Consider the following 13,708-nt stretch of genomic DNA (forward strand, 5'->3'; position numbering starts at 1 on the left):
CGAATACTCCTTGGCTACGCTCACGCCAAATTTTATCCCGATCGGATCAGCCGTTTAGAAATGCCAGATTTATTTCCAAAAAATTTCCATTCTGCCCCACTGTGCAAGAGCACGTTCCCCCCGTGGGCATGTTACCTTGGCGAAGACCTCCGCCTTGGTGTTATTGCATTCCCGGGGTATAAAGAGGGCCCAATACCTCCAATCTGACCGGGATTGAAAAATTGGTGATTTCAGTCTACTGCTTGGCTTAGTCCTTGCATAGATTGCCAGAGGTCTGACCAGAGCACCGCACAATCTGGTACTACGGGTGGCCAGTTGCCCGCAGGACTATGTCCTGGCTGGTCAGTTGTTTGAGGTTCCTTCGGGATCCACGTAGTGGCTGTTGGTTGAACCCAAATTCGCGGGAAGAGAATAAGTGGCGGTTAAAAGACTGATGCATGATAATAGTCAATATTTCGGGATAAGGTTCGGTGCTGATTATCATGATTAAAGTTATGATTGTATTCTAAACATATTATCGTTATTGTAACAATTTCAAAATATCATATGTATTATGATTAAATACCATTAAAATAATTCATCATGACATTTATGTATTTATCATAATATTGTTATACATGATCATATTATGATCCAAGGTGATCAAAAATTTATTTATTTATTAAAAATTCATTGTAATATAAAAGTCCCACTGGACCAAAATAACTTATATTACGTAGACAAAAATACCTGAATATAATACATATTTACATGTGAAACTTATATAAAAGAAAATCCAATTCAATGCCACTTATAAATAATTATCGCTAATGGCTCCCCAACCATAAAATAAAATAAAATTATGTAAAAAAATGTCCCATCAATAGCAGCAAGATACACTTAAAATTTAGTTTTAAATATGTATCGAACTCAAAGTGAATTTTATCGAATTAGTAAAATTACGGTTTCTAAAAAAATAACATATATATAATATAAAGATAATATACGTACAATACTTAACACAATTCGCAAATTTCAATTTGCCGATTTATATGAAATTTTGGTTCATAAAAATTTTTAAGTATAATTTCATAAAAATACTAGTATTTTTAAGCTTGTTATGAATCTTATATGGAGCCCATGTAAAAATGTTATCCGATTTTGTCCATTTTGAATACCAATCAATCTGCATCAATAGTTTAAGTCCTATCACTCTTTTAAGAAACTGACAGATATGTCTAGATCGTTTGAGAATAAGGACCTAGAAAATTTCTGGTTAACTGTTTTTCAAATCAGCCGAAAAAACGAACAGTTAAAATAGCGTTTTGGATGTATAATAACTTCTGTAAACAAATTTTCAGCATTTTTAAATCTTTTTGATGATGTAAAAATATGATAAATAAAGATTTTATAAAAAGTTCGGCGTTCGAACACCGAACATTGGCCGATCCTCACTTTTTACGAACTCCGAACTCGAACGTTCGGTCGGACACTACTTTTTAATAATAAATGCATTTTTTATTGAAGAAAAAAGTTCGTGTTCACCGAACTTTGAAAACCGAAGAAAGTTCGGGTTCGGCCGAACTTTAAAGCTTACCGAAGTTCGGGTCCGAACGAAATTCGTTCAGTCGGACTGTAATGCAAATGCATGTATTTTGTGGTGCATCGTATGGACTTATGGAATTTAGGATTTTTGGCATAGATTTGTTAGAGCATATTTTTGAATATTTTACCCACATGATTTGATTTGATTTTTGTAGCATATTTAAGCTCATTTTCGAGTTTTTAGAGCATATTTTACTCTTTTAGTGCATATTTTAATTTTTTTCATATTTGAATATTAAAAAAACATTTTTTTTAATTTAATCTTATTTTTTAAATTAAAAATAATTTGTATTTTTTAATTTCTTTAAAATTTTTCATTTTGGTTTGTAAAGCTTGGATTTCATGAGACCAATCCTTTTTAATCGTTTAAGAAGCTATTAATCAGGCTGCACTAAGTAAGGTGAAATCATCAAGGCAGCTGATTTTTATTTGTTTATTCTAAAAGTGCCTGGGTTTTGTCAAAAATAATTTATTTATTTTTATTCTAACATAAAAATTAAATTTTGTGTTTTCAAACGAAAAAAAATCAAATCAAAAATTATGAATGAAAATGCTGATAAAAGGGTTCCAGATGAAGAATATCAGATGAAGCACCAATAAGAAGTAGTTCTGCTGCAAATAAAATTTAAATGCAACGACGGTGGTATATGTAATATTGTGAAATATACAAAAAATTTTCTTTCCAATATTTATAATTTTTCAATTTTAGAAATTTCATTTTGACAAAACCCATACTCTAAACAAAGAAAAAAATATTGTGTTTGTTGCCTAAACGCTCTCACCTTGCTTATTACATCATGCTATTAATGATAATAGTTTGAAATTTGTTTTAGGAGCATAAAATGGTTATTTAGACGTAAAACTGAATTCTATTAAAATAGTTCTTTAAACTGAGATGAGATGAATCAAATATCAAAATCTTGTAGCATGAAATATGACATACAAATTTAATAATTCATTACTTTTCGGTCTTGTTGAGCTTTTCAATGTTAAAAAATAAACAGAACATTTTTTAGAGCATACTTTTAAAAATTTAAGAGTATATTTGGAGTTTTTTTATATTTTAAGCGCTTTAAACTCTTTGTTTAGAGCATATTTGCCGTTTTCTGGTAATCAGTTTCGCTACTTATTATATTATTAGTGTTATTTGCCAATTAAACCTACATATGTGATAGATATAAGAAAACACAATGAAAATAATCAATTCGGAAGAAGAATTTTGTGTGCTAGTTTATGCGCCCAAGAGATAATTTAAACTTGAGCAAGAAATGCAAGTTGAGCAATGTAAACAAGTGATGAAAAATAATTAATAAGAATTTTATAAAAATAAACCTTAAAGTTATTTTATAGCCTTAGTTTTATATTTATAGCATAATTGTACAAAAAAATCGTGTGCTATTGCTGCATATTTAAACGCTGATTTAAATACTTTTAAGAAACTAATTTGACATTTTGGGTTATGTTTTATCCGCCATCTTGAGTTCAGTTTATTTTGTTTTGAAAATCTGTAATTGCATTTGTAATCAGTGACAAGATATACAAAACCTATTTATTAACAATTCCATTTATTCAATTTTTTAAAAACGTTGACCACCATTTTAAATTTTTTTCTTGCAAAAAAAAAAAAAAGTTCCCGAAAACCTTATACAGGTGAATCAACTAATTTTTTTGCAAGTAAACAAGTAAAATGTTATAGTCGGGCGAGGCCGACCATATAATACCCTACACCAGTATAAGAAAAAAATGTGATTTTGTTTCCATAATAATGCATAAAGTTGAATTGTACCTTGCCTCAGATATACTTAAGCCTTGTTTAATAAAACTGTGGATATGTAAGTAAAATTTCGATGGGGGATCATTGAATTATCTTCAAAATTGCGACCTGTAGTTTGATTACAAGGTTTACATGGACGGATATATAACAAAAGGGTGCTCACGCTTTCTATAAAAAATCGGTGTAAATATAATAGGGTATTAAATACACTACCAAGAGTGAAAACTAATATTTTATATTATACACGAAATGTTCGTGTTTATTACAAAAAAATTTGTTGCAATTTTTTTTAGTAAAATTAAACTTGAATTATTTTCAAGCTCTTGTATCTGCAATATATGTACATTATAGTGTCCTGAGGAACAGCATTTCATCTTGGTATACATCTACTGATCATCAGTTCCCTATTAGCGATTGAAAATACTAAGCCGAAATTACGGCATAGGATATCTATCGAAATCTTAAATATAAAATCGTATTCTGTAAATTGGGCACTGATCTCAGAGCAATAAATCAAAAACATGGATTATTTGATAAATTGTTTATAAATGTAATAAGAAAATACTAACCTTTTTATAGTACTCGATATAAGAAATTTCACCCTCCTTGGTACCAAATTTTGACATTGGCGATGCTTTAAAGTCAACATCATCCACTCGATATGTTTTATTGTTGTAGTCAGTAAGAACAACAGTTCCTTTTAAGAAAAATAAAATTATGCGATAATCGTAGTAAAAAAATTTTAGATTTTATTTAATAAACATACCAACAACTTGCTGTTTAAAACCTGTTTGGAAATCTTGAAAATCTCGCGAACATTCAGTTAGAATTTCGTAAAGTGTCTGTGTACGCATTACTTTGTGGGTAATTTCTGCGCATAGTAATATGTCTCTTTCATGCTGTCTAATTGAAGTCTGATATCCAGGCCAAAGTTCCATTCTGTAACTATCTAAGTTAATCTGTAGTTGAAACAAATATAAATAAATAATACGTATTTATTAAATTTGTATTCTTCAGTTGTAGAAACATTATATGACTAGGCATTTAAGAAGAGTTACTCAAGTACCATTTTTTCTGTGTAAGTATTCGAATTTAGGTATAATCTGAAAAGAAACCAAATTAAATAACATTTTTTGTATGCAAAATAAATAAATAAATTAATTTGTTAAATTCTCCAGACAATCCTTAGCTCTGAAATCACGCTTTTTAAAACTTTAAAAATTCACATTAACTTAAATTAATTTAGCTTTATTTAAAAATAGTCCATAACATTACCTCAAAAAAGTATTTCATATTTGACTATATATACGAAACACAAAAATTAGAATAGAATGTTTTTTTGCTAAAAATTGTTTTAAGGGGTAACTATCAACCAAATGGATATATTTTTGGACCATTTGGTCCACAATTTTGGGGCATTTATACCATATTTTTATGTAATATCATTAAAATGGCTATTTTTGGCAATATTTGTATTTTTTTCTCCTTTTTTCCGAGATAAAACCAAAATTTGTTATTGGGATTTAATATACCCCTTGGGGTGTCCAAAAATAATATTTTTTATTACAATAATCTGTATTTAAACGTTCCAAGATATATTATTTTAATCATTCTTCTATCGCTAATTCTTTTATAATACTAGGGTTAAAAATTTTTGGGGAAACTTGTCTTCTATATATATTGTTTCAGATATCAGCTGTTACACATTTTAGTTTATAACTCCAAAGCATGCCTCGAAGAAAAGCCATTCAATATAGTGGAATCATTCTTTTTTTTTACCAATGGCCTCTAGCCTGAATGTCACCATATCATTATGGTCTAACTCAAAAATATTGATATCTGTTTAAATATTATCTACTATGATCAAAATAAGCCCAAAATTTCTTACATACAGCGTTGTTGTAATGGGCAACATAATCGTGTTATGAGTAGTAAAAACTAAAACCTAGTGTATAGGATGACGTTTTGTTAAGGCATGTTTTGAGTTGTACACCGCTACGATGTCTTGAAAATTTTAAATATATTAATCCTAATATCTACAATTATATATACTAGCCAAATTTGTCTGAAAATATCGATCCTAGTGGTACGAAAAGGGACTTAAGATCCAGATAATTCAATTAGAAACAGAAGAACGATACCAAAAATATATCATGGAATGTTTAAAAACAAATCCTTATAACAAAGATTATTTATTATTAGATACCTGAAGGAATCTATTAAATCCCAATATTAAATTTTGGTTTTATCTCTGGAAAAAGAGAAAAAATGGCAAATATGGTCAAAAATCGTAATTTTTAATGATATTATATGAAAACATGTTACAAATACCACAAAATTGTGGACCAAATGGTCCAAAAATATATCCATTCGGTTGATAGTTACCCCTTAAAACAATTTTTAGCAAAAAAACATTCGATTCTAATTTTTGTGTTTCGTATAATATAGTCAAATATGAAATACAGAAAAAATTCGTGTACTTTTGTTAGCTAATTTTATGGACTATTTTTAAATAAAGCTAAATTAATTTAAGTAAATGTGAATTTTTAAAGTTTTAAAAAGCGTGATATCAAAGCTAAGGATTGTCTAGAGAATTTAACAAATTAATTTTGCATACAAAATATGTTATTAAATTTGGTTTCTTAATGCATAACAACGTATCACCAAAAAAGTCAACAATAATAAAATGTTTAAATAATATAAAAAATTCAATATTTAATATAACAAGTAAAAGTTTTATATTCGGCTGTGCCGAATCTTATATACCCTCCACCATGATGTGTTAAAAAACGAAGTTTATTAAAAAATAATAATAAATAAAAAATACCAATTGCAAAACGGTAAGGTACCAAAAAGTCCAATTTTATGGGTTCTCACTTAATAACTCTACATACTTAATTTCACGTTTCCAGGTTCAATGTTATAGAAATTTAAAAAAATACCTTATAAAGAACGAAAAATTAAAAATGTAAAAAAATTCCCTTTGATGTGTTCTCGTCTAATCCGGACTCTAAGGAGTGAGATCGAAAAATTCTTAACATACATATATGTTTATAAAAAAGAAACCACTAAACTTACAGCTTTATTTTTTTTTATTTGATTCAAATTATTATTACAATTTACAAAAAAAAATATTTTTATAGTTTTAATCACTAGTGATGAAATTTTGAACCCTTTTCGGAAACCCTTCCATTAACGTTTTTATAGTGCTTTCTGTCACTTTGCTCGAACATGTAGTCCATCTCCGTTTAAAATCTACCACACTTTTGGACACCTTTTTTGTACTCTTCAATTCTCTTTTAACAAGAGCCCAATATCTCTCCACTGGCCTTAGCTCCGGGCAGTTTGGAGGATTTGCCTCTCTTGGTACAAATACCACATTATTGTTCTTGTACCACTCAAGGGCTTGTTTACCATAGTGACAGGATGCCAAGTCAGGCCAAAAATAAGTGAACACATTATGAAGTCTTATGAATGGAAGCAGCCTTTTTTGTAAACATTCCTTGATGTTAATTTCTTTATTTATAGAGCCCGCTGTAACAAATGATTGGCTTCTTTTGCCGCAACTACATATTGCTTGCCATACCAAGAACTTTCTGGGAAATTTTGTCTGCTTTTGGGTCCTAAACTTTTCTTCAACATTCCCTCGAGCATCAGCAACATAAAACTTTTGACCTGGAAGTTGCGAAAAATCTGCCAGAACATACGTTTCGTCATCCATTATGCTGCAAGAATATTTTTTTATAAAACTTGACTTCAATTTCCGTGCTCTGTTTTTGGCCTCTAAATTTTTAGCAGCGTTCCTGTCAGGAACTTTTTGAGCCTTGTTTGTTTTTAAACCTGCATTTGCTTTAACTTTTCGTACCAAAAAGTATCCGAGCACTGAGCTAACCCAGCTGCTTTCCTACCGGATGTGTTGGGAGCTCTTTTAAAAATGCGTTCTATTTTTTTTGGCTTTAGAAACATCATGTGGACCATTCCTTCTACCTGAACCAGGTTTTCTATCAACTGACAAGTTCTCCCGGTACTGTTTAATAACATTGGAAACAGTTTGACGGCAGACCTTTGTATGTTTGGCCAACTTTTTGTAAGACCAAGTTGGGTTTAGTTGAAAATATTTAATAATTTCAGTACGCACTTTTTTTCTGGTCACTCATTTTAATCAGATTAACAAAAAAATTAATATAATTGACATTAGACATAATAACTAACATGTTTTTCAAAGGTAACTTGATAAAAAAAAATCAAATAACTTTGGTTGAAAAATGTAATGAAAAACGTGTGTTAAGAATTTTTCGATCTCACTCCTTAATTTAGAAATTTTCAGATGTATAATCCTCAAATCGATTTCAATTAATTTTATGTTTACTATTCAGTGCCATTAAAATAGTGTTAACTCTTCGAAGCAACTCCTTGTCGATTCCAGTTATTTTTGAAGTAATTTCAAAATCACGAAAAAACCTTCTTGCCGTATTACTGTCATTTGTACTACCGCAACTTGGAAGTGGTTTGTCGATGTTTAATCTCATCTGAACTTTAAATTCTTCTTGGATTCTGCTTTTTTCCGCAGCTCTCAGTTCTTTCAATTCTCTCATTATTTTTTGTTGATTTAGTAAGATTCTCTGGCACACTTCTATATTTGAGGTCGTATGCTATGTGTAAAAAGTAATCCAAAAATCGTATTCTGGCATGAAGTGGTGAAATTCCGAAAGACAGGACTTCTTCATTAATACTTCTGCTTTTGTTTATATTTGAGAATTGCGACATTTTCTCATTACATATTGAGCATCTCCAGAAGGAAGAAGTTTCTGTTATGGCATTGCTGACCTTTCCATCAATCATTGTTAAGCTTAGCTGATATGATACGTTAATAGAGAATTCCTTTATTTTTATGCAAATGGGCTCCAGTGCATTTATTTCATCTTTTAAATATTCCACTAAATCTTTTGTTGTTTTCTTTGACTCCTTTATATATTCAAATCCAATGGGTCTACAAAAATTTTTTGAACCCGAAGTTGTATTGATACATACATATATCTTCAAATGAATTTCCGATGCTTGACGATGATGGATTAAGGGAATATGAACGAATTCGTAATGGCACTAATGATGACATAAATACACTTTTGTAGTCTGCTAATGTCCGACTTCCACAAGCTTGTTTGTATTCTGGAAGTGCTGATAAACCGTCACATCCCCACTTACACATTAAGACAACATCACAGTTATGAATTTTCCTTAGATGGTCTTCTGAAAAGTCTGACACAATTCTTGATGCTGTTAATGATGCTTATATACCAATTCTTGTCATTTCCGATACAGGTATTCCAAAGTAAAAAATTACGAACTGTCTACCTATTAACATTTTGGACTATATTACTATAACCTGTAATTCAGTCATTGATATTTCTTATTAGGGAATGAATCGAAATTATCATTACCTGTATATTTTTACCTACATGATCATAAACGAAAAGAAACGAAATGATCTGTCGAAAAAATTTAGGTAAAAAATAGTTATAAATTTCTGAAAATTTAAGCATAATAGGACCTTTCAATTATAAGGATAAGCAAACAAATAGAAAATAGGTAAATATAATATTTAAACATGTTCTGTCATATTTAATACTAAAATATGAAAAATATGAAATTAAAGGATACAGGTTTAAATGAACATATTTTTGAATGTAATTGAGATATTGGCTTGAAAATTTTTGTAAAGAATTGAGAATTTCCATATCTAACTAAAAAATGATATTAAGGGATAAATATGGACTAAATTGTTGTAGCTATCTGCGACCCTATTAAAATTTTATTATAAATCATTGTTTTTAGAAATTAAACAAATATGTAATATATGACAAAATCTTTATTTATGAACAAAACTCAATGAAATTTTTCAACGCTTGTGAAATTTGTCATTTCAAATAAGAAAAAAAATTGAAAAGGTCAAAGGGCATCCCGCAATTCCCAAAAATAGTAATGAAAATCCCAAAAATGGTATTTTTTACATTTTTGCCCATAGGGTCCACATTTCTTTCAGGGCTGGGAAAATACTTTTGGAGTAAATAGAAAACATATTGAGGTTTCAAAACTGCTTTCAGATTTCTGATCCCAGCTTTGGGATTTTAGAACATGTCGCCCAAAGTTGAAGTTTTGATAAAAAATAGGTCATATTCGGAAGGACGCAGTGGCAACATTTTCAAAAATAGGACAAGTTTTTTACGCCAAAGCGTTCTGCGTAAAGATACCTTTTAGAAAACTATAAAATTGTTATATGTTCTTAAAGAAAATTTTATTTTATTAATAAAAGAGTTAAGACACATTTTGGGCAAAAAAACGGCAAAAATCTAAAATTTTTTGAATTTTTAAATTAAAAAACGTATATTTTTGGATCTGTACATGATATTGAAATTTTTTGTATATTTTTGGGATTTTCATTCCTATTTTTGGAAATTGCGGGATGCCCTTTGACCTTTTTAATTCAATGCATTTTCTTATTTGAAATGACAAATTTAACAAGCGTTGAAAATTTCATTGAGTTTTGTTCATAAATAAAGATTTTGTCTTATATTACATATTTGTTATATATTTTAGTATTAAGTATGACAGAACATACATTTGGTGTTGAATAAAATATTTGGACAATCAGTTATTATAATAGCTTTTTTATTTGAACTGTTTATCTTAAACATAATACAATTAATTCTTCCAACCTACTTATATAGTTAATTCCTAACACTACTTATTTTCTATAAAATAATCTGTCATATCGGTATACATATCCAGAGGTAATATAAGTCCTTTAAATCTTCCTTGTTTTGAGATGATAGAGTTTCATAACAAATCCATCTTTTTCGCATAGTTGAAAGAACAGGATCAGAAGATAGAAGTAAACTATTAAAAATATCTTCATTCTGTGATTGCCTGGAGCATTTTCTTGAGCTGAATAGTTGAACATGCTTAAAATCTCGATTCCTCGCTTCCTGGGCTTCTTCTGTTAACTCTCCAAGTGGAAGAATATTCGATTCAATTGTTATTTGACCATGACACAATACTTTGTGTACTGTTGGTGTTAGTTCCCTCCATGGATACAGAGATACAAGTAATTTAGAAATTTCAGATGTATATTCCTCAAATCGATTTCCATTAATTTTATGTTTACTATTCAGTGCCCTTAAAATAGTGTTAACTCTTCGAAGCAACTCCTTGTCGATTCCAGTTATTTTTGAAGTAATTTCAAAATCACGAAAAAACCTTCTCGCCGTATTACCGTCATTTATACTACCGCAACTTGGAAGTGGTTTGTCGATGTTTAATCCCAGCTCTCAGTTTTTTCAATTCTTCATTATTTTTTGTTGATTTTGTAAGATTCTCTGGCACAATTTTATAGTTGAGGTCGTATGCTATGTGTAAAAAGTAATCCAAAAATCGTATTCTGGCATGAAGTGGTGAAATTTCGAAGGACAGAACTTCTTCATTAATACTTCTGCTTTTGTTTATATTTGAGAATTGCGACTTTTTCTCATTACATATTGAGCATCTCCAGAAGGAAGAAGTTTCTGTTATGGCATTGCTGACCTTACCATCAATCATTGTTAAGCTTAGCTGATATAATACGTTAATAGAGAATTCCTTTATTTTTATGCAAATGGGCTCCAGTGCATTTATTTCATCTTTTAAATATTCCACTAAATCTTCTGTTGTTTTCTTTGACTCCTTTATATATTCAAATCCAAACCCGGAGTTGTATTGATCCATATATCTTCAAATGAATTTCCGATGCTTGACGATGATGGATTAAGGGAACGAATTGCACTAATGATGACATAAATACACTTTTGTAGTCTGCTAATGTCCGACTTCCACAAGCTTGTTTGTATTCTGGAAGTGCTGATAAACCGTCACATCCCCACTTACAAATTAAGACAACATCACAGTTATGAATTTTCCTTAGTTGGTCTTGATGCTGTGTTTTCGAGCAAAGATGATATATCAATACAAGCTTCCACATCATTAACAGCAATAGGTGATGGTAGGATAGTTTTTTTTCCTGGATCGCCTTGTATGATAGTAATATATTGTGTCCTTTTTCATGCAAAGCTTTCCTTAATATTTGGTACTTATTTCGACTGAGACCCAGTTCCAACATAAGCGCTATTGCTTCCTCTTCAGTAAAATTTGATTGTGATGTTGGAGTTGGTATACTTTCCACAATTCGCTTAAGTCGTTTTGGTGATGCATTAGAAAGAATAGTTGCAATATGTACGGCATCCATAGGTTGCTTTTCCTTTTTCAGCATTTCGTTAAATGTATCAGCAATTTCCTCATTTGAGATTGAAAAAAGTTTTTGTGTGACCCTCTTTTTTTTGACCTTGAACATAAGTCTTTGTATGACTTGATGTGTTGTAAGTTGAGATTGCCGTAGTAGTTTCCATCCAACTACAAAATTTTAATAGAAATATCTTTTGATTTCCATCCACAGACTTACTTTTTACATCAAAAAGTTTTGAAATGTTTTCAATTTTTGATATGCCTGTTTTGTCTACTTTTCTACTTTATGTAGTTTTTATATAATTTGAAATGTCTTCAATTCTTTCTGGCCCTTTTGAAGATACACTCCATCAAACGGAACACACAACTCTTTGTACTTTAATGTAATCTTCATTGTAGATTTATTAAATATTCCAAATAGACCAATTCTTGTCATTTCCGATACAGGTATTCCAAAGTAAAAATTACGAATTTTCTACCTATTAATATAACCTGTAATTCAATCATTGATATTTCTTATTAGTGAATGAATCGAAATTATCTTTACCTGTATTTTTTACCTACATGATCATAAACGAAACAGAAAGAAATATTCTGTCCAAAAAATTTAGTTAAAAATAGTTATAAATTTCTGAAAATTTAAGCATAATAGGACCTTTCAATTATAAGGATAAGCAAACAAATTGAAAATAGGTAAATATAAGATTTAAATATGTTCTGTCATATTTAATACTAAATTATGAAAAATATGAAATTAAAGGATACAGGTTTAAATGAACATATTTTTGAATGTAATTGAGAATTTCCATATGGACTAAATTGTTGTAGCTATCTGCGACCCTATTAAAATTTTGATATAAATCATAGTTTTAGAAATTAAACAAATATGTAATATATGACAAAATCTTTATTTATGAACAAAACTCAATGAAATTTTTCAACGCTTGTGAAATTTGTCATTTCAAATAAGAAAAAAAATTGAAAAGGTCAAAGGGCATCCCGCAATTCCACAACAAAATTTCCAATAATATACAAAAAATTTCAGATCAATATCATTTACAGATCCAAAAATATACGTTTTTTAATTTAAAAATTCAAAAAATTTTAGATTTTTGCCGTTTTTTTTGCCCAAAATGTGTCTTAACTCTTTTATTAATAAAATAAAATTTTCTTTAAGAACATATAACAATTTTATAGTTTTCTAAAATGTATCTTTACGCAGAACGCTTTGGCGTAAAAAACTTGTCCTATTTGTTGAAAATGTTGCCACTGCGTCCTTCCGAATATGACCTATTTTTTATCAAAACTTCAACTTTGGGCGACATGTTCTAAAATCCCAAAGCTGGGATCAGAAAACTGAAAGCAGTTTTGGAAACCTCAATATGTTTTCCATTTACTCCAAAAGTATTTTCCCAGCCCTGAAAGATATGTGGACCCTATGGGCAAAAATGTAAAAAATCCCATTTTTGGGATTTTCATTCCTATTTTTGGGAATTGCGGGATGTCCTTTGACCTTTTTAATTTTCTTATTTGAAATGACAAATTTAACAAGCGTTGAAGATTTCATTGAGTTTTGTTCATAAATAAAGATTTTGTCATATATTACATATTTGTTAAATTTCTAAAACTATGATTTATATCAAAATTTTAATAGGGTCGCAGATAGCTACAACAATTTAGTCCATATTTATCCCTTAATATCTTTTTTTAGTTAGATATGGAAATTCTCGACCCTTTACAAAAAATTTCAAGCCAATATCTCAATTACATTCAAAAATATGTTCATTTAAACCTGTGTCCTTTAATTTCATCTTTTTCATATTTTAGTATTAAGTATGACAGAACATACATTTGGTGTTGAATAAAATATTTGGACAATTTTTAAAAATTATTTAGTTAATTATTTTATTAAAGACTATAACATTGTATATACAATAAAAAAAATATAATTTTATTATGAGCCACGCACAACAACACCTAAATCACCCCACACAAACCACCTTTCCCCGCCCACCGAAATATAAAACACAATTTAATACAATTTCATCAGTTAGTATAATAGCTTTTTTTATTCGA

At 29.4% G+C, this 13,708-nt stretch overlaps 1 protein-coding gene across 2 annotated transcripts in view; it reads right to left on the reverse strand.

Annotated features, from left to right (window-relative positions):
• LOC111678555 (protein aubergine) overlaps window positions 1-13,708 on the reverse strand; it is an 87,597-nt gene that overhangs the window by 24,592 nt on the left and 49,297 nt on the right. For both annotated transcript variants that reach the window (XM_023439947.2, XM_023439946.2), the window contains 2 exons: window positions 4,125-4,317; window positions 3,928-4,055 (listed from right to left, as the gene is read on the reverse strand). In XM_023439947.2, coding sequence (XP_023295715.2) covers window positions 3,928-4,055; window positions 4,125-4,317 — 321 coding nt within the window. The remainder of the gene's footprint in view (window positions 1-3,927; window positions 4,056-4,124; window positions 4,318-13,708) is intronic.

This window comes from Lucilia cuprina, chromosome 2 (assembly GCF_022045245.1).
Source record: "Lucilia cuprina isolate Lc7/37 chromosome 2, ASM2204524v1, whole genome shotgun sequence".
NCBI lineage: Eukaryota > Metazoa > Arthropoda > Insecta > Diptera > Calliphoridae > Lucilia > Lucilia cuprina.